Source organism: Centropristis striata, chromosome 21 (assembly GCF_030273125.1).
Source record: "Centropristis striata isolate RG_2023a ecotype Rhode Island chromosome 21, C.striata_1.0, whole genome shotgun sequence".
Classification (NCBI taxonomy): Eukaryota; Metazoa; Chordata; class Actinopteri; order Perciformes; family Serranidae; genus Centropristis; species Centropristis striata.
The window spans coordinates 30,945,840-30,967,002 of record NC_081537.1 but is presented as its reverse complement, the minus strand read 5'-3'; the positions used below and the strand labels follow the sequence as shown (position 1 = coordinate 30,967,002).

Sequence of the window (21,163 nt, the reverse complement as noted above, 5' to 3'; positions counted from 1 at the left end):
CTGTTATTGTTTGTGCCATGGTGGCACTGTCTGAGTGCCTCTTCCAGATAGTCAGCCACACCTGTCAAACAAACTTTTGTACCTGTTGTATTTTAATAGATTTTTCTAACCACCTAGACTTCACTAGCTCCACTGCTGACATTTAACCATTTATTCTCTTATTTTCCCTACAAAGCATGAGGATTGAACGTAAAATTCAACGTAATTAATGTTGTTACACATAGCTACTTGTCATAATTACTACAGCCACTTGAGCTTACCACCTGACATCAACATATTTCATATGTATACAGCCTTCATACAGTTTGAAAGTGTCAGGTATCTTTGTATGTACCGTGTACCTCAACAGTATATAAGTTGGCCCATTTGTTGGATCCTCTGGAAGGTATTGTAGAACCAACCACTTTTCCATTAATATGTGTTCAGTTGAAATATTGCCACAGCTCTATGAATATTTCATCAGCCTGAATTTTTATAACCTATGTCATGGAATGACTTGGGCACCAGCGATGGCCGGAATTGGCTTCACCATAAAGGAAAAGTTTTTAATATAAAAGTAAACACATGATAGCGTAGAAGCAAACACTGTTTTGGCTAAGGTCCATGTGTTAAGGTGACTGGATGTCGTGATCGACAGTTTTTCAATGTTATGCAGTTTTGGTTTGTTTGTATTGCTGTATGTTGTAACACATATGGCCAACATGCAAAAGAAAAAGAATATATATGGATTTTATAGGAGAGTAATATAGTATGGTTCATATATATGCAAAGGAGAATGTTTTAAAAAAAAAATCAAAGCATAAAAGATGTGAAAAATATGCACAAAGCTGAAACATTAACCAAGAAAGCTAACAGTTTAATTTGTACTACAGCCAAAAGACTAACATACATTTGCATAACTTTTTATACTACAATAATCAGGCAAGCTTTATCCAAAAGTTTGTATTCTTTCCTTTAATCATAATTGACATTATCTTGAGGTCAGTGATTGTTTCTCCATTACTTATCTTGACTTATCACTTCTTTGTGTGCACTGCCTTATCATTCTGTAATAGTAAACTGTTGGTCTGCCTGTATAAAAGAGGATGCATTACTATCGGCACTAGTGTTAGAGTCTGCAGGTGAGTATACCACAGCATCATAGACGTATGATAGCACTATTGCACCATTTCATTTTGAATGGTTCTTAATGGAATGCACTGAATGAGTTTAAATGTGTTCAACTCATTTTCTTTCACAGTTGACGTCAGAGCTGAGACAATGAAGTGGGCCATTGTTATTTGTGCCATGGTGGCACTGTCTGAGTGCCTCTTCCAGTAAGTCAGCCACACCACTCAAACAAACTCTTTACCTGTTGTATAATAGATTTTTCGAACCACCTAGACTTCAATAGCTCATTTGCTGATATTACAAAATATGACTTGGTATTTAACGTTGTAAAATGATTGCACGGTTGCTGTTTGTTACACATAGCTACTTGTCATAATTACTACAGCCACTTGAGCTTACCACCTGACATCAACATATTTCATATGTATCCCTACGAACAGTAGATGACAACAGCCTGCATTCAGTTTGCAAGTGCAGCTCTGTGTGTACCGGGTACCTCAACAGTATATAAGTTGGTCCATTTGTTGAATCCTAGGGTCCCTCTGGAAATAGGTAAGACAGCCAGGGAGACGCTGCTGGAGCAGGGTCTGTGGGAGCAGTACAGACTTAAGTACCCATACAACCCTATGGCCAAGTTTGATGAACGCTTTGCTGTGGCCAACCAGCCCATGACCAACGATGCTGATGTGAGCACCAGCTGCTGAAGCTGAAAGAAATTAACTTTGAGAAATAGTTCATTTTAGGCACAAATAATGTTGGTATCTCTTCTTCTACAGATAAGCTACTTTGGAAAAATTTCCATTGGAACTCCTCCTCAGTCCTTCAAGGTTGTCTTTGACACTGGCTCGTCCAACCTGTGGGTTCCCTCAGTCTACTGCACCAGTGCAGCCTGTGGTATGTAAAATACTTTGTGATCACTTTAGGGCATATCTGAGGTTCTCAAACTAACGTGGTCTCCTAAAAATGTTCGGCAACTGCATTTTCAATTACATTTTAAATGAAACATATTTTCTTCCAAATTACAGTGGCAGTTTTAAACACGTGGTTAAAGTATTAAATGAAAGCAAATCTGCTTGATTGAATTTAGACAACAAAACTACTTGGTTAAGTTTAGGAAAAAGATCATGGTTGGGGTAGAATAGGTATGTTTTGTATGCAGCTGGCTTAAATAAGTACGTTTGCTACATTACTTACTTTAGAAAAATAAGTTAGTGGTCCGTAGCTGGTCCCTGGCTTTGCATTGTCTTAGTGGCAGCCCAAGCTGCTCATGAAATCAGATGGGAATTTTGTTTGTTAAATTGTTAACTTTTACTTTTCAATTCATCAACCTTAAGTTTTGACTCCTACTAAAGTTTTAAAAAAGTTATTATGAATCTATCAGGATAAATGTATTATTTCTTTGATATCTGTACATTCCTAGAGAACCATAATGAGTACGATCCTGCCATGAGCAGCACCTACAGACAAAATGGCCAATCTCTTACTATCCGCTATGGCACTGGCAGCATGACTGGCATTCTTGGATACGACACTGTGACGGTGAGAAATTAAAGCAGAGAGTATCACTTTTGAACTAGAAAATAGTATCGGGGGTTTTTTTGCAATTCTGAAACTGATTATTGTTTTGTCACAACATGTTCAAGGTTTAGAGATTCCAGAAATTCCTACACGTTAAATATCTGTTGACCTTTAGGCTCATGTTCATGTGTCAAAAGCAGAAGTTGAATGAGCTTTAAAGATCTCATTGTAAGAGATCTTTAACGGTTTTGAATCTCTGTGCTCTCCACATAATTGTCTATCAGGTGGGTGGGCTCGCTGTGAGGAATCAGATCTTCGGCTTGAGCAAGACAGAGGCTGACTACATGGAGTTCATGCGTACTGATGGTATCCTGGGTCTGGCATACCCAAGCCTGGCTGCTTCTGGCGCAACACCTGTCTTTGACAACATGATGAGTCAGGGCCTTGTCGACCAGGACCTCTTCTCTGTGTACTTGAGCCAGTAAGGACAGACTAAGCTTTGCAGTATTCCACTAATTACTAATAGTGAGACAGCAACTGATTTCTTGAAGGTTTTTCAACAAGTTCTCACTTTCCCCTGTAGTAAACCTGAGAAAGGAAGTGTGGTGACCTTCGGTGGTATGGACCCCAACCACTACTCTGGTTCCATCAGCTGGATTCCCCTCTCAAATGCACGTTTCTGGCAAATCACAGTGGACAGGTAAAGCCATGGATACAACAACACAGGTTACCCAAGAAGTATCCCAACCAAAGTGACCAAAGTGTATATCTCTCTGATGTTTACTGTGCTGTGTATCCCTTTCAGTATTACTATCAATGGTCAGGTTGTGGCTTGTGATGGTGGTTGCCAGGCTGTTGTGGACACTGGCACTTCTCTTATTGTCGGACCTGCGAGCAGCAGCAACAAAATCAACCAGCTAGTGGGAGCTACCTTCGACCAGCAGCATTTAACAGTAAGTGCCATATGCTGCTGGACTGAAGGAGAAGTCTGTAGCTTCACGTTGAATAGAACTTTTCTGTATTGAAAAAAACAATAAAACCACATTTTGGAACTCTTACATCCTGTTTCTTCTTCTGCCACAGTACATATTCAACTGTGACAACATTGCTGAAAAGCCAGATGTGATCTTCCATATCAACGGACAGGAATTCCCCATCCCAAGTTCTGCTTACGTTCGTCAGGTAAGTGTTTGTTTCCCTGAAAGACTTAGTATTTTCTTACCTCACTCTACTTTCCCTCAATATGAAATTTTTTCTCTTATATCCTCTCTATAGACTAAACACTACGGCTGCATTACTGGCTTTGGCAATGGAGGAGACAAACTGTGGATCCTGGGTGATGTCTTCATCAGAGAGTACTACTCCATCTTCGACAGAGCCAATAATAGGGTCGGTCTGGCCAAGGCTAGATAAGCAACCTGAAGTCACCCTTCCCAAGAGCCTTCTATCAATCATATCTATATCTTAGTGTTTTAGTAGGATTTCATGTCAGAAATTCAAATAATTTCCTTGCCTTATAAATGATTAAATTCCTCAAATCCAATAAACGTGTTTCACTGGTGTTTTATTCAATTGCACAACAAACTGATGTTACATAATGAGTAGCATCCTAAAGGGTACTATCGTCATTCAGATTCATGGGCCAGGATTGCTTCCACATGGCTCTCATCTCCAACTTCACAAGCAAACATGGAGATGCTAACAGTGCTAACAGTTGCAGCTATCAAGGTTCCGAATAGATAGAAACCTTCAATATCCTCTACGGAAAGATCTGCCAGCCACACGACACGCCACCTCTCCCACGCATCCATCATGTAGCCAGCTGCAAATGTCCCGGCAGGGCAGGTGGGCTCCCCCAAGCCCAGGCTTCTTGTCGAGAAAATGGTGTCAATTGCCTTGAGAGACCAGTTGATCAAATCCATGATTTTTAGTTATGAAAGCAATGTAGAGAGAGTCATCCAAAGTATAACACAGAAGACGAGACAAGAGGAGCGAAGCAGGAAAAACAGGGGAAGGAGAGAGGAAAGAAAAGTGCGACTGTCTCCGTACAGAGCCAGAGAAGGAAGGTTGTCGCTGAATAAGTGTCACAGAACTATTTTTGTCACATTTAAATTCCGTTGGTTAGCCACTACAAAAGTACCTGTATGGGAACAGAGGCCAAGGGGACCATCTAAAGGGCATAGCCAAAACACTCAGCTGCTTTCCAAAAAGTAGTCAAAAATTACTTAGTGGAAACACGCCTTATGTGTACCCCTCCCCCACCAATGTTAGCTGGAATTGGCTTCACCATAAAGGAAAAGTTTTAAGTATAAAAGTAAACAATGATAGTGTAGAAGCAAACACTTTGGCTAAGGCCCATGTGTTATGGTGACTGGATGTGGTGGGGTTTTCTTTAAGTCTGTTTGTATGAAATTCAATAGAAGAATGACTACTTACCTTCTTCATGAATTGTATGTCCTCTTAAACACAGTATGATGTTCACTTTGTAAGACATGGTTTAATCTAAATTGAAAAAGATGACGTTAGTGGGACACTGCCTTCTGATTGACAGGTCGCTACCACGGTACACTACATTTTCATTTGAGATCTTTTACCCTTTCCCAGTGTTAGTTTATCAAAGTTCAATGTGGTCAGCCAAACAGGTTTGTTCATTGTTCTGGTGGACTAAAAGACAATGGAATGAGCCATTTGATTATTTTTAATTAAATGTGCCACTTGCTAACCAAGCTAGCTAGCAAGCGCTAGTGTTAGCTGATAACGTACCATCATTCGGCCTATGATCAGTTCTGTGCATGCACTGGTTGCAAATTACCAATATAGAAGAAGAAGAAGAGTACTTTATTAATCCCACAATGGGGAAATTCAACCTCTGCATTTAACCCATCCTTTTTTTTTTTACACACAGTTGAACACACCATGCAAGGAGCAGTGGGCAGCACATTACTGCGCCCGGAGAGCTGTGGAGGGGGGGGTTAGGTGCCTTGCTCAAGGGCACTTCAGTCCTAGACCTGTCAGTACCGGGATTCGAACCAGCAACTCTCCAGTTACAAGCCCGATTCCTAACCTCTAGGCCACGGACTGCCTAGGGACATCCAAATTGCCAAACTTATGTCTTCAAAACTGGAGTGCACACACCAATGGGTGACACCACTGGGACTAGATCCATTATTTTGATATAGTCTATGCTTCTGCCCTGTCTGACTGAGTCATAAATGTACAGAGTTCCTCACTATCATTACTGTCTTGAGTGCCCAGTGATGGAATAAGGAAATTTGACACCACACGATCTTCTTTACACATTACATTTTGAATCAACTCTATTTTTTTAGATTTCCTCATAAAATGAGCCTGATGACAAAAACCTGTATGAAAACAGAAGAAACACACTTTTATCTCTTCTCACAGTGTAAGGTAGAACCAATGGGAGTGTGTCTATGTTCCCTGGGTCCTATGTTCCCCTCTTTGTATGAGACTGGGGAACATAGGACCCTTTTCCCCCACTTTTCCCAAAAAGGCTCCTATGTTCCCCAGACTGTTACTTTTTCCACCATCACTGCCAAATTCCATGGCAAATAGGCCTATGTAGGCCTATGGGCTGTTTGACGCGCAAATGTAAATAGGCCGAGATGAGGAAAGATTAGGTCAGGGGTGGCAAACCTGCAGATCTCAAGCTAACCCTAACCCTAACCCCGCAACAGTGGGGAACATAGGACCCTTTTTCAGTAAAAGGGTCCTATGTTCCTCGAGCGGGGAACGTAGGTCCCGGGGGAACATAGGGATGACCCCAGAACCAATCAGTACTTTATCTATTACTGCACTGTTCCTCTAAAACTTGACATTCATTATTAGTGCACTTGTGTTTTTATTAATGTGTTTAGTTTAAATAATGCCACATCACTATGAATATTTCATCAGCCTGAATTCATTATAACCTCTTTCATGGAAAGACTTGGGTGACACGTTTTTCTTGTGCCATGGGTAATCTCCTGGTTCTCTGGCTGTAGTTCCAAGACAGGCAGCTTAGGTTAACTGGCATCCCCAATTTGCCTGTAGGTTACCCTATCCAGGGTGAACCCCTCCCCCACCAGTGTTGGCCGGAATTGGCTTCACCGTAAAGGAAAAGTTTTTTATATGAAAGTAAACACATGATAGCATAGAAGCAAAGACTGTTTTGGCTAAGGTCCATGTGTTAAGGTGACTGGATGTGGTGATCGACAGTTTTTCAATGTTAGGCAGTTTTGGTTTGTTTGTATTGCTATATGTTATAACACATATGGCCAACACACAAAAGAAAAAGAACAGATATGGATTTTATACTAGAGTAATAGAGTTTGGATTATATTTGCAAAGGAGAATGTTTTAAATACAATTTAATGACAATTTAAAATATGTGAAAAATGTGCACAAAACTGAAACTTTAACCAAGATAAACACTAACGGTTAACAGTTTAATTTTGTCCTAGAGCTGAAAGATGAATATTGGCTACATTTGCATAATGATTTTACTTTGTGAGGAGAACCATTGCTTTTTCTGTTACTGGTAAACCCCTCCAACCTGAACACAAATATTATACTAGACTAATCATGTAAGCTTTATCCAAACGTTTGTATTCTTTCCTTTAATCATAATTGACATTATCTTGAGGTCAGTGATTGTTTCTCCATTACTTATCTTGACTTATCACTTGTTTGTGTGCACTGCCTTATCATTCTGTAATAGTAAGCTGTCGGTCCGCCTGTATAAAGGAGGATGCATGACTATCGGCACTAGTGTTAGAGTCGGCAGGTGAGTATACTACAGCATCATAGACGTATGATAGCACTATTGCACCATTTCATTTTGAATGGTTCTTAATTGAATACATCGAATGACTTTAAATGTGTTCAACTCAAATTCATTTCCTCACACAGTTGACAGCAGAGCTGAGACAATGAAGTGGGCCGTTATTGTTTGTGCCATGGTGGCACTGTCTGAGTGCCTCATCCAGTAAGTCAGCCACACCACTCAAACAAACTTTTGTACCTGTTGTATTTTAATAGATTTTTCGAACCACCTAGACTTCATTAGCTCCACTGTTGAAATTTATTCAGTTTCCTCCTTACAAATTTTGACTTTGTATTTAATGCTGTGAAACGATCGCACGGTTGCTGTTTCAAATTCCTAGTCATTTTTGTTGTGTCACGTAGCTACATGTTTAGGTTAAGGCATCAAAAGTACTAGGTTAGGTTTAGGCAACAAAATTAAGTTTTTGTTCGGAAATTAGAGCATGTTTTGGGTTAAAATGCTTCCATACGTAACTGTTGGACAGGGTTGGTGGCATAAATGTTGTTGTAGACTGTGATGTATTCAGAACAGAAGTGTTTAGGTCACTTAAAATAATAAGAACACAGGCCTCCTTGGTCAAAGTCCTGTGTTTGAAAGAACCACCCACCACCCTTTCAGCCCACTTTCAAGGGACTTTCTGTTTTTTTGTATTTTCACATTATCTCACTTTCTGCTTTGTCCCTGTCTCGACCGTCATAATTAGTACAGCTACTTGAGCTTACCGCCTGACAACAATATTTTTTCATGGGTAAACCTACGAAGAGAAGAAGAGTACAGCCTCCATTGAGTTAGCAAGTTTCAGGTATCTTTATATGTTGAGTACCTCAACAGTATATAAGTTGGTTTGTTGAATCCTAGGGTCCCTCTGGAAATGGGTAAGACAGCCAGGGAGACCCTTGAGGAGCAGGGTCTGTGGGAGCAGTACAGACTTAAGTACCCATACAACCCCATGGCCAAGTTTGATGACCGCTTTGCCATGGGCAACCAGCCCATGACCAACGATGCTGATGTGAGCACCAGCTGCTGAAGCTGAAACAAATTAACTTTGAGAAATAGTTCATTGTAGGCACAAATAATGTTGGTATCTCTTAATTTCCAGCTGAGTTACTATGGAGTCATCTCCATTGGAACTCCTCCTCAGTCCTTCAAGGTCGTATTTGACACTGGCTCGTCCAACCTGTGGGTTCCCTCAGTCTACTGCACCAGTCCAGCCTGTGGTATGTAAAACTATTGCATATATACCACATTAACAAACTGCTACCAAATTAAATACAAAAAAGGCTTGCACATGTCAGTGTCATTGTATACGACAATCCAGGGACTAGCTAGTGTGAAGATTAAATAATGTTGGGTTTATTGTTAGGGTTAGAGACACGCAGATAGGCTTGGTACCTATAGTAGCTAGTAGCTATATCTCAGGCTTTGTGATCCTCTTAGGGCGTATCTGAGGTCCTTATAACCAACTCTGTCTCCTAAAATGGATGTTTCCACACAGCAAAGCTGCATTCTAAATTACATTTTTAGGGAAACATATTTTCACCCAGATTACGGCAGCAGTTTGGTTTGGTTCAGGAAAAGATCATGGTTTTGGGTCAAATAAGTATGTTCTTTTATGCAGCTGGCTTAAAAAGGTATGTTTTCTACATTACTTACCAAGTAAGTAAAGTAAATATAGGTAAAGTAGTAAAATAAATTAGTGGTCTCGATGGAGATAGATGGACCCTGGCTCTGCATTGTCTTAGTGACAGCCTGTACGGTTTATCACACTAGATTGAAGACAAGAGGATACAATTCAGAACTTTTACTTTTTAATTGCATCCTGCAATTTTGTTTTATTACAAATACATCTATGTCAGCAAAACTGAATTTCTTCTTTGATATCTGTACATTAGAGAAGCATAAAGAGTATGATCCTGAAAAGAGCAGCACCTACAGACAAAATGGCCAACCTCTTAATATCCGCTATGGCACTGGCAGCATGACTGGCATTCTTGGATACGACACTGTGACGGTGAGAAATTGAAGCAGAGAGTATCCTTTGACCTCACAGAGAAAATTAGAAAATTCGCTGAAATAAAAAATGCAGAAGAGGTTGAATTAATTTTAAAGGTCTCATTGTAATTTGACACGGTTGTCTATCAGGTGGGTGGGCTCGCTGTGAAGAACCAAATCTTCGGCTTGAGCAAGACAGAGGCTCCCTTCATGGAATTCATGCGTGCTGATGGTATGCTGGGTCTGGCATACCCAAGCATTTCTGCTTCTGGCGCTACACCTGTCTTTGACAACATGATGAGTCAGGGCCTTGTCGACCAGGACCTCTTCTCTGTGTACTTGAGCCAGTAAGGACAGACTAAGCTTTGCAGTATTCCACTAACTACTAATAGTGAGACAGCAACTGATTTCTTGAAGGTTTTTCAGCAAGTTCTCACTTTCTCCTGTAGTAAACCTGAGAAAGGAAGTGTGGTGACCTTTGGTGGTATTGACCCCAACCACTACTCTGGTTCCATCAGCTGGATTCCCCTCTCAAGTGAACGTTTCTGGCAAATCACAGTGGACAGGTAAAGCCATGGGTACAACAACACAGGTTACCCAAGAAGTATCCCAACCAAAGTGACATTGTAGACTAAAGTGTATATCTCTCTGATGTTTACTGTGCTGTGTATCCCTTTCAGTATTACTATCAATGGTCAGGTTGTGGCTTGTGATGGTGGTTGCCAGGCTATTGTGGACTCTGGCTCTTCTGCGATTGTCGGACCTCCGAGCAGCATCACTAATATCTACCAACAAGTGGGAGCTACCTTCAACCAGCAGAATGGAGTGGTAAGTGCCATATGCTGCTGGACTGAAAGAGAAGTCTGTAGCTTCATGTTGAATACAACCTCACTGTATTGTACAATTTGACAGTAAAACCCCATTTTGGTACTCATTCATCCTTTTCATTTTACTTTCTTCTTCTACCGCAGTACACATTCAACTGTGACAGCATTGCCCAAATGCCAGATGTGATCTTTCATATCAACGGACAGGAATTTACCCTCCCAAGTTCTGCTTACGTTCGTCAGGTAAGAGGGTTTTTCCCCCCAGACAGACTAGTATTTTGTCACCTCACTGGACTTTCTCTCCATCTGAAATTTTCTCTTCTATCCCTCACATAGACTAAACACTACGGCTGCCTTTCTGGCTTTGAAAGTGTCGGAGACAGCCTGTGGATCCTGGGTGATGTCTTCATGAGAGAGTACTACTCCATCTTCGACAGAGCCAATAATAGGGTCGGTCTGGCCAAGGCTAGATAAGCAACCTGAAGTCACCCTTCCCAAGAGCCTTGAATCAATGTTAGTGTTTTAGTAAGATTTCATGTCTGAAATTCAAAAACTGTCCTTGCCCTATAAATGATTAAAATCCTCCATCAATTTCACTTGTACTTTTATTAAATTGCACAACAAACTGATGTTGCATAATGAGTAGCATCCTTAAGGGTGCTATGGTCATTCAGATTCTTGGGCCGGGATTGCATCCACATGGCTCTCATCTCTGACTTCACAAGCAAACATGGAGATGCTAACAGTGCTAACAGCTGAAGCAGTGCTTAAAGAGCTAACAGATTTAACTGGGGTTAGCTCACATTTAGTTGGAATACCTTTGGGAGACCCAGAAAGTGGGCAAAACACCTTTGATGATCCCACCCTACCCTTGTGGGTTCGTAATGGTATTCACACTACTCTATTATCGGCACAGCTGGCTGTGGCTACTGGTGACGACCGGTTACCAAAAAAAGAAAAGAAAACTCAGAGGTACTCTCTTTAAATCATTAAAATGCCTTCATTGTAATGGCATAGTCATGTTAGACCTAAAAACTTAAACGCATTTCGGCGCCATGCCTTCATCGGGGAGTCAAACAGATTGTGGTATTTTACCAATACGAGTCAAATACTGAAGGAATTCAACAATTCTTGCACCACAGACAGTGTCCCGACAAAAACACCACTGCCTGGTGAACATGAACAGCACATATCAGGACCACAGGGCTAATAGTCATTCTTTCAATATACAATAGGTGGTGCTTTACCTTGCCTAAAGAAAATTTACACCAGGCACTTCAAGAATTAGGAGTAATGTTAATGATCCCAACCACCCAGGAAATTGCCTCTTCTCCCTGTTGAGGTCAGGAAGAAGGTACCAGATACACCAGGACAGCACTGAAGCTCAGGAAGAGCTCCTACCCAAGTGGAAACCTCCCGTATTGAAAAGGGAAACCAATGCAAAAGTGCCTCAAATTGGCACGCAGGCCAGCAATATGCAACTCCACTTGTTGCCAAAAGAAGTCTGATTGTATTACAGCAAAAAATAAAAAATAAAGAGATGATAAAGTAGAGGAATACTTTAGTTGGAGGCTACCTTGTGATTGACATATCGCTTCCACGGTACACTGTGTTTTCTACGAGAACGTTTAGCCTTTCCCCCATTGATTTTAATCAAAGTTTATTGTGGTCACCCAAAAACGTTTTGTGTTCATTGTTCTGGTGGAGTAAAAGACAGTCTAATGAGCCATTTGATTATTTTTAATAATGATGCCACTTACTAACCAATCTAGATAACGTAGCATCATTCTGGCTCCTAATTTGTTCTTTGCATGCACTGGTTGCAAATAACCAACATGGCGACTGCCAAATTGCAGAATTTGTGGGTTCAGAACTGGAGTCCATACACCAATGGGTAAGACCACTGTGACTACATGCATTATTTTTACAGTAAATACGTCTGCGCTACAACTAGGCTATGTCTAACTGAGTCATAAATATAAATTTCCTCACTATTGTAGTGAAAAAAAGGGTTACAAATAAATGTATGTATAAATATATTGAACATGTGATTATGCCTCATCAAATATATAAATGGATACCTCTCCATGGGGCACCAAAAATGTAAGAAAAGGAGTAAAAAGGATGCACAATACAATGTTATGGTTTCCAAAGTGGGTTTAGATGGCTATCTGAATTATTAACAATTATTGTAAATAATTATCAATGATATTAACATATGATAAGAGTTGTTTGTCAAGTCACCTCGAAATGGGGCACCATTCTGTAAAACAGAAAAGATAGCCAATTCACCTAAATCAGTCTCAAAGTTAATAAACTATCAATTTTGGAACACTGATTGATAATTAACTTAATATTTATAATCAAATTACCATATTCATATTTAGTGGTTGTGAAAAAAAATTACAAAGAAAAATCACTCTTGCGAGGAAACTCAATAGGACGAAGCAAGACAAGCTGTGGCTGTGGCATGAACGAGAAAACGGCTGGTATGGTGACGGGGTCAAACACACTGAATGAAGACAAGGGAAACACACACACTATTGGAACACATGGAGGGAAGGGAGCACCAGGTGAACACTATCCGTCATTAGAGGAGACAGTCAGACAGATGACACACGGGGAAGGGCAGGTGACCTGAAACAAGAGGAGAGTTACTATTTCAAAATAAAACAGGAAGTAAACAGAACACAAAATAAAACACAACCTCACTCGTTGTGACAGTGGTGGTATAAGGAATTTGGAATTCTTTTCATACAGACATTGGCATATCACTCATTCATGTGCAACATTAAAAAAGGACAGTGTGTATAATCCAAAAATTTTTCTTATTCTAAAACAGAGTAAAACAAACAAAATACACAATATCCAATCCAAACGACGTTTTACAGTGAAAATGTGAGAGAGTGAGATAATGTGTTTGCATGTTACAAAATGGTAACAGTTGGGTTAGGGCAGAAAAAGAAGCAGGTAAAATCAAAATAGTGGACAGTTTTTTGTATTGGGAGAAAAAAAGACCACGCTTACTTTGAATTCCTCTTTTCGACCAAGCCGGTCCCCGGTCAGTGCCCAATCGTGGCCAAATAATCAGATGGGAAAACACAGCAGCACCAATCCTTTGCTGGTCTCGAACCACAAACCGTTTACATTAGGGGCTGGGGGAGGGATTATCATGACAAACAAGACCAACTCAGTGTTTTAAGAGAGACCAACTAGAACGTGTATCATTCATTCATTTGATTTGTTTGACTGCAATGCGATTGACACAGGCAAACGCTAGCGTGCTAACGTTAGCGGGCTGTTGAACCAACTCGAACTAGCACTTGCTCCGAACCGGAACTGGAACTGCTTTGGTCAAAAAGGGGTATGAGTGTATGTTTAAAGGCCAACTTCAAGTGTACTGTAAATGAGTTATTATAGTAGACCCAAAATAAATTTGTTAGTTGAAGGTCTGGTTTCGGTGTAAACAAGACTAACGTTCAATTTCAAATTGTATGGCTAAATAAACACAACAGTCGTACTTAACAGACACAAATCAGATCAAAAAACATTGATTAAAGTTTGCCAACTTGTTCTTGCTTGTACTAACTGATGTAGCCCAGTACCTTACCCAGTCTATAGATGGGAAGGGAAATCAGATATTCTTTTGGTGACAAATTAGTTCCTTGTTGGGCTTCGGTGTTTTCCAGAGTAATTTGCTGTGTTTTTGGCTCCAAATCTTGGTGTAAATTTCTTTGTGACTATATATCGCGTAGGCCACATGAATTTCAGCAAAGACCCATGGCTTGGTTTCTGGACCTTGCAGGCTGGATTTGTCTCTTGAAACTGCAGGAGAGAAAGTCTGAAAGACCAGGTCAGGAGAGACATGGTCTCTTTTTTGACCGGAGTAGAAAGAAAGTGAAGAACAGTCTAGATTCAATTAATTATTCAATTCAGTCCATGTATACAGATGAACACTTGTGGCATACCTGTGGCCCTTACACTATTGTTACGGTCTTGAGTGCCCAATGATGGAATATGGAAATTTCACAGGAACTCCAGATCATCCTCATTACACATTCCATTTAGGGCCAACTGTATTTTAAAATTTTACTTACTGCTGACGGAAACCTGTCAGAATTTGTGGGTTTAGAACTGGAGTCCATACACCAATGGGTAAGACCACTGTGACTACAGCAACGACAACAGCAAAAACACACTTCTGTCTTTTATCAGTGTTATTAAGGTAGAAGCTGAATACTGCAGCGGCCTAATAAACAGTAATTTATTTATTTTTTAAAAATGTATCTATTATTGCACTGTTCCTCTAAACTTTGACATTCATTTTAGTGCACTTGTGTTTTTATTTCATAATAATGCCACAGCTCTATGAATATTTCATCAGCCCTAATTCATATTATAACCTATGTCATTAAATGGCTTGGGTGACTAGTCCTTCCTGTGTCATCATGGGTTTTCTCCTGGTTCTCTGGCTGTAGTCCCAAAACATGCAGGTTAGGTTAATTACGTTGTTGAATGCTAGCATCAATTGTTGTCTGTCTCCATGTGTAAGCCCTGCGTTAATGTGGTGACCTATCCAGGGTGAACCCCTCCCCCACCAGCGTTGGCCAGAATTGGCTTCACCATAAAGGAAAAGTTTTAATATAAAAGTAAACACATGATAGCATATAATCAAACACATGATAGCATAGAAGCAAACACATGATAGCATAGAAGCAAACACATGATAGCATAGAAGCAAACACTGTTTTGGCTAAGGCCCATGTGTTAAGGTGACTGGATGTGGTGATCGACAGTTTTTCAATGTTAACCAAGATAAACATTAAAAGTTAACTTTTTATCCTACACTAATCAAACAAGCTGTTTCCAAAAGTTTGTGTTCTTTCCTTTAATCATAATTGACATTGTCTTGAGGTCAGTGATTGTTTCTCCATTACTTATCTTGACTTATCACTTGTTTGTGTGCATTGCCTTATCATTCTGTAATGGTAAACTGTCGGCCTGCCTGTATAAAAGAGGATGCATGACTGTCGGCACTAGTGTTAGAGTCTGCAGGTGAGTATACTACAGCATCATAGACGTATTATAGCACTATTGCACCATTTCATTTTAAATGGTTCTGTAATGTGATTGACCTTAGTAACATGAGCTTAATAGTGTTCAACTCAAATTAATTTTCTTTCACAGCTGACGTCAGAGCTGAGACAATGAAGTGGGCCGTTATTGTTTGTGCCATGGTGGCACTGTCTGAGTGCCTCATCCAGTAAGTCAGCCACACCACTCAAACAAACTTTTGTACCTGTTGTATTGAAATAGATTTTCTTAACCACCTAGACTTCACTAGCTCCACTGCTGACAATAAACCATTAATTTTCTTAAATTCCCTACATATGACTTTGTATTTAACGTTGTAAAACAATTGCACGGTTGCTGTTTGTTACACATAGCTACTTGTCATAATTACGACAGCCACTTGAGCTTACTGCCTGCACTGTAAAAAAAAAAAAAGCTGATCATCTGATATTGCAAAACGGCAGCTGTGGTTGCCAGAACTGCACCGTAATAAATACGGTGCAATTTTTTCTAATATTCCAGTAAAATGATATTAGCACTGTTGATTTCACGTTTAAAATTGCCAATTTATTCCATATTTTACTGTAAAAATTAAAACGTTTTTCCATCAAAAGAAACGATGTTCCGCCATATAATTGACAAGAAAATACTTTATTAATGCCGCATGAATTAAAGATTTTACCATTAAATATTACAGTGTATTTTTGTTAGATATGTGGTGTTTAGTACATTTAACAGTGACATAAAGTATTTTTTACAAAAAATAAATGCAAAAATTACAGTGATGGCTTGTATATATATTACAGTATATTTTGTTGCAAAGGGAGTAATACAGTGGAGTAATGTATTTTTTTTTTAACACTGCAAAAAATACTGTTTTGGCTGATATATACATTTATGGTGTTTATTGTTACTGAAACTGAATTAACCAATTTATCATTTACGGTCTTTTCCTGTCATGGTTTAGTAGTGTTTCACCGTAAAATCAACAGACAGTTTTTACAGTGTGACATCAACATATTTCGTAGGTCTACCTATAAACAGTAGATGACAACAGCCTGCATTCAGTTTGCAATTGCAGCTCTGTGTGTCCCGTGTACCTCAACAGTATATAAATTGGTTTGTTGAATCTTAGGGTCCCTCTAGAGAAGGGTAAGACAGCCAGGGAGACCCTGGAGGAGCAGGGTCTGTGGGAGCAGTACAGACTTAAGTACCCATACAACCCTATGGCCAAGTTTGATGACCGCTTTGCCGTGGCCAACCAGCCCATGACCAACGATGCTGATGTGAGCACCAGCTGCTGAAGCTGAAAGAAATTTACTTTGAGAAATAGTTCATTTTAGGCACAAATAATGTTGGTATCTCTTAATTTCCAGCTGAGTTACTTTGGAAAAATTTCCATTGGAACTCCTCCTCAGTCCTTCAAGGTCATCTTTGACACTGGCTCGTCCACCTTTTGGGTTCCCTCAGTCTACTGCACCAGTCCAGCCTGTGGTATGTAAAACTATTGCATAAATACCATGTTAACAAACTGCTACCAAATTAAATAGGGGACCACACAAAAGGCTGGCACATGTCCGTATGATTATATACAACAATGCAGACCCAGGGACTAGTGTGAAGATTAAAGATTGTTGGGTTTATTGTTAGGGTTAGGGACACAGATAGGCTTGGTACCTATAGTAGCTAGTAGCTATATCTCAGGCTTTGTGATCCTCTTAGGGCGTATCTGAGATCATTATAACCAACTCTGTCTCCTTAAAAATGATGTTTCCACACAGCAAAGCTGCATTCTCAATTGCTCTTTAAAGGAAACATATTTTCTCCCAAATTACAGTGCCAGTTTTTGGTTAAAGTATTAAATTGAAGCAAGTCTGCTTGGTTGAATTAACACAACAAAAAAGGGGAGAAAGATCAAGTTTCGGGGTAAAATAAGTATGTTTTATATGTAGATGGGTTGAATTAGTTCTTTTGCTATGTTACTTACTTTAATAGGTTAGTGGTCCCTATCTATGTCAACAAAAATCAATTTATTCTCTGACATCTGTACATTCCTAGAGAGCCATAAAGAGTATGATCCTGCCATGAGCAGCACCTACGTAAAAAATGGCCAACCTCTTAGTATCCGCTATGGCACTGGCAGCATGACTGGCATTCTTGGATATGACACTGTGACGGTGAGAAATTAAAGCATATATATATATATATATATATATATATATATATATATATATATATATATATAATTAAACTGATTAGTATTTTATCACAACATGTTCAAAGCATAAAGATACGCAAATTCCTACACATTAAATATCTGTTGACCTTTAGGGTGATATTAATGTGTCTTGTACAAATGAACTTTTAAGATCTCATCGTAATTTGAGACGGTTTTGAATCTCTGTACTGTCCTCATTATTGTCTATCAGGTGGGTGGGCTCGCTGTAAGGAACCAGATCTTCGGCTTGAGCAAGACAGAGGCTGACTTCATGAAGTACTTGCGTGCTGATGGTATCCTGGGTCTGGCATACAAAGGCCCGTCTGCTACTAGCGCTACACCTGTCTTTGACAACATGATGAGTCAGGGCCTTGTCGACCAGGACCTCTTCTCTGTGTACTTGAGCCAGTAAGGACAGACTAAGCTTTGCAGTATTCCACTAACGGGAGCGTGTCTATGTTCCCTGGGTTCCCCTCTTTGTATGAGACTGGGGAACATAGGAACCTTTTTTCCCCTGCTTTTCCCAAAAAGGCTCCTATGTTCCCCGGTCTGTTACTTTTTCCACCATCACTGCCAAATTCCATGGCAAAAAAGACCTGCAAGTCTGGAGCTAACCCTAACCCTAACCCTGACCCTGCAACAGTGGGGAGCATAGGACCCTTTTTCTGAAAAAGGGTCCTATGCTCCCCACTGTTGCTCCCCAGTATGTATTGCTACAGGGGAACATAGGACCCTTTTTGGGAAAAATGGGGAACATAGAACCTTTTTGGGTGACCCCCCACCAACTACTAATAGTGAGACAGCAACTGATTTCTTGAAGGTTTTTCAGCAAGTTCTCACTGTCCCCTGTAGTAAACCTGAGAAAGGAAGTGTGGTGACCTTCGGTGGTATTGACCCCAACCACTACTCTGGTTCCATCAGCTGGATTCCCCTTTCAGTGGTGCGGTTTTGGCAGATCACAGTGGACAGGTAAAGCCATGGATACAACAACACAGGTTACCCAAGAAGTATCCCAACCAAAGTGACATTGTAGACTAAAGTGTATATCTCTCTGATGTTTACTGTGCTGTGTATCCCTTTCAGTATTACTATCAATGGTCAGGTTGTGGCTTGTGATGGTGGTTGCCAGGCTATTGTTGACACTGGCACTTCTTCGATTGTCGGACCTCAGAGTGGCATCAGTAATATCAACCAGCTAGTGGGAGCTACCTTCAACCAGCAGCAGCAGGGAGTAAGTGCCATTTGCTGCTAGACCAAAGGAAAACCGTAGCTTCACTTTAAATTAGTCAGTTTTACTGTACTTCTACTGGGTAACACTTTAGGGAACACATATTCACCTTAATTAGTTGCTTATTAGCATGCAGATGAGTAACATATTGGCTCTTAATGAGTCATTATTAAGTAGTTATTAATGCCTTATTCGGCATGGCCTTATTATACAACCAGTAAGACATTAACTAAGAGTTTTCCCTCAATAACCTCAGAATTATTGCTTTTTAGTAGTAAGTAAGGAAGTTGTTGTATATGAGTTATGATCTTAATATGCTTTACTTTGTATGGACTTTATAATTCTCTTCATAGCGGTGAACGGAACCATGGAAACGGCAAATAGCCACCTTCTCCAGACCTTTGACGTGACTGGTGGCTCCTTTTGGATGATTGGATGAGGATTGGTAGATTGTAATGTCAATCATTACTCTACAAAGTGGGTCACTTTGCACCAATGTTAGTCTAGCAGTGAAGTAGAAGCAGAATAAGGCATTAATAACTCCTTGATAATGACTAATTAAGAGCCAATATGTTACTTATTTGCGTGCTAATAAGCAACTTATTAATGTTGAATATGTGTTCCCTCATCTAAAGTGTTACCTTTTACTGTATTTTGGAACTCTTCGATCCTTTTTTCATTTCACTTTATTCCCTTTCTTCTTCGGCCTCAGTATACGGTCAACTGTGACAACATTGCCCAAATGCCAGATGTGATCATCCATACCAACGGACAGGAATTCACCCTCCCAAGCTCTGCCTATGTTCGCCAGGTAAGTGTTTTCTTTCCCTGATGGACTTTATATTAGTATTAGTATTTTATCACCTCACTCTACTTTCCCTCCATCTGAAATTTTTCTCTTATATCCCTCTCATAGACTAAACACTACGGCTGCCTTTCTGGCTTTGACAGTGCAGGAAACGGCCTGTGGATCCTGGGTGATGTCTTCATCAGAGAGTACTACTCCATCTTTGACAGAGCCAATAACAGGGTCGGTCTGGCCAAGGCTAGATAAGCAACCTGAAGTCACCCCTCCCAAGAGCCTTTAATCAATCTTATCTATATCTTAGTGTTTTACTAAGACTTCCTGTCTGAAATTCAAATATTTTCTTTGTCCCATAAATTAAAAAAATCTTCAAATCCAATTAAAGTGTTACATCAATTTGACTGGTGTTTTATTAAATCGCACAACATAAAGACACAACCCTAAAGCCGTTTTCTAATAAGGGCAACTCCGGACCAGCAAAGAGTAAGGAGAACAGCCCGGTTTATGTAAAAACATGACGCAAGTTAATAAGTTAATCCATCCATCCATTTTCCTCCGGTTATCCGGGGCCGGGTCACGGGGGCACTGAAGTTAAGTTAGTTCAAAATAACTGTTTACCTTTGGTTACACACATGACAGGAAACATCATTTTCCTGGGTGAAAAGTCCTGGGTTAGTTTGACCCTGACCTATCTGCCACACCTTCCACGGGAGCGTGTCTATGTTCCCCGGGTCCTATGTTCCCCTCTTTGTATAAGACTGGGGAACATAGGACCCTTTTTCCCTGCTTTTCCCAAATAGGGTCCTAAAGGTTCCCCAATCTGTTACTTTTTCCACAATTACTGCCAAATTTCATGGCACATAGGCCTAACCCCAACCCTATTTAAAAAGCCAAAAAATGAACTGCAAAGTAAGCAGAAAGTAGCTGCTGTGCAAATTTAAGTTTTTGGCTGCTTGAGCTAAGGTGGGCCATGTGACGGTAGGCCTGCTGAGAATCTACCGTAAAGACTGATAGATTGCGGGGAACATAGGTCTCCACTATGTATTGCTACAGGGGAACATAGAACCCTTTTTGGGGAAAAACGGGGAACATAGGACCTGGGGAACATAGGGATAACCGCCCTTCCATCCACCATAAAAGCAATTTTCACATTTTGAACTACATTCCCTTTTTTTCCCCTTCGTTCCTGATTACTTTGGCCACTATAGGGCTCTACCACCAATCCATGTAAATATAGCAGCATTTAGGAAAATGGGGTTATTCAGTTTTATTCACGACGTCACCCATTGGTTTGTGGCCCGTTGGAAGCCTCGAGTTCAGTGTTACAGTCGTCGCCATCTTGCGTCGCCATCTTGTTTCCGATACGCGGAGCAGACCATAATTGGACTGTGGAGGAGGAGAGGGATCTGATCACTGACTACAGCCTCTCCACACCGGCAACCCGACTGAGAGAAGCCGCTGCTAATTCATGTTAGCATTAATTGGAGCATTAATTGGGATGTTAGTTTTGGCTAGCAAAAAAACAAAAACAAAATGTATTTTTCTTACCTCAGAAAACTGAGCAGCG

At 40.3% G+C, this 21,163-nt stretch overlaps 3 protein-coding genes across 3 annotated transcripts; all 3 read left to right on the top strand.

The window, feature by feature from the left end:
* The first annotated feature begins 749 nt into the window (after positions 1 to 749).
* LOC131959476 (pepsin A-like) lies at positions 750 to 4,148 on the top strand. Its single transcript, XM_059324677.1, has 9 exons — positions 750 to 1,316; positions 1,646 to 1,796; positions 1,887 to 2,004; positions 2,531 to 2,649; positions 2,913 to 3,109; positions 3,212 to 3,328; positions 3,434 to 3,581; positions 3,712 to 3,810; positions 3,904 to 4,148. The coding sequence occupies exons 1-9, from the start codon at positions 1,204 to 1,206 to the stop codon at positions 4,039 to 4,041; spliced, it is 1,200 nt and encodes a 399-aa protein (XP_059180660.1). The 5' UTR covers positions 750 to 1,203; the 3' UTR covers positions 4,042 to 4,148.
* Positions 4,149 to 7,559: 3,411 nt separating this feature from the next.
* Positions 7,560 to 10,746, top strand: LOC131959482 (pepsin A-like). Its single transcript, XM_059324682.1, has 9 exons — positions 7,560 to 7,615; positions 8,312 to 8,462; positions 8,553 to 8,670; positions 9,346 to 9,464; positions 9,596 to 9,792; positions 9,895 to 10,011; positions 10,126 to 10,273; positions 10,417 to 10,515; positions 10,609 to 10,746. The coding sequence occupies exons 1-9, from the start codon at positions 7,560 to 7,562 to the stop codon at positions 10,744 to 10,746; spliced, it is 1,143 nt and encodes a 380-aa protein (XP_059180665.1).
* A 4,640-nt stretch (positions 10,747 to 15,386) lies between these two features.
* On the top strand, positions 15,387 to 19,845 carry LOC131959516 (pepsin A-like). The gene is made up of 9 exons (XM_059324724.1): positions 15,387 to 15,535; positions 16,481 to 16,631; positions 16,722 to 16,839; positions 17,404 to 17,522; positions 17,775 to 17,971; positions 18,416 to 18,532; positions 18,647 to 18,794; positions 19,504 to 19,602; positions 19,708 to 19,845. Exons 1-9 carry the CDS (start codon positions 15,480 to 15,482, stop codon positions 19,843 to 19,845), a joined length of 1,143 nt encoding a protein of 380 aa, XP_059180707.1. The 5' UTR covers positions 15,387 to 15,479.
* The last annotated feature ends 1,318 nt before the right edge of the window (positions 19,846 to 21,163 follow it).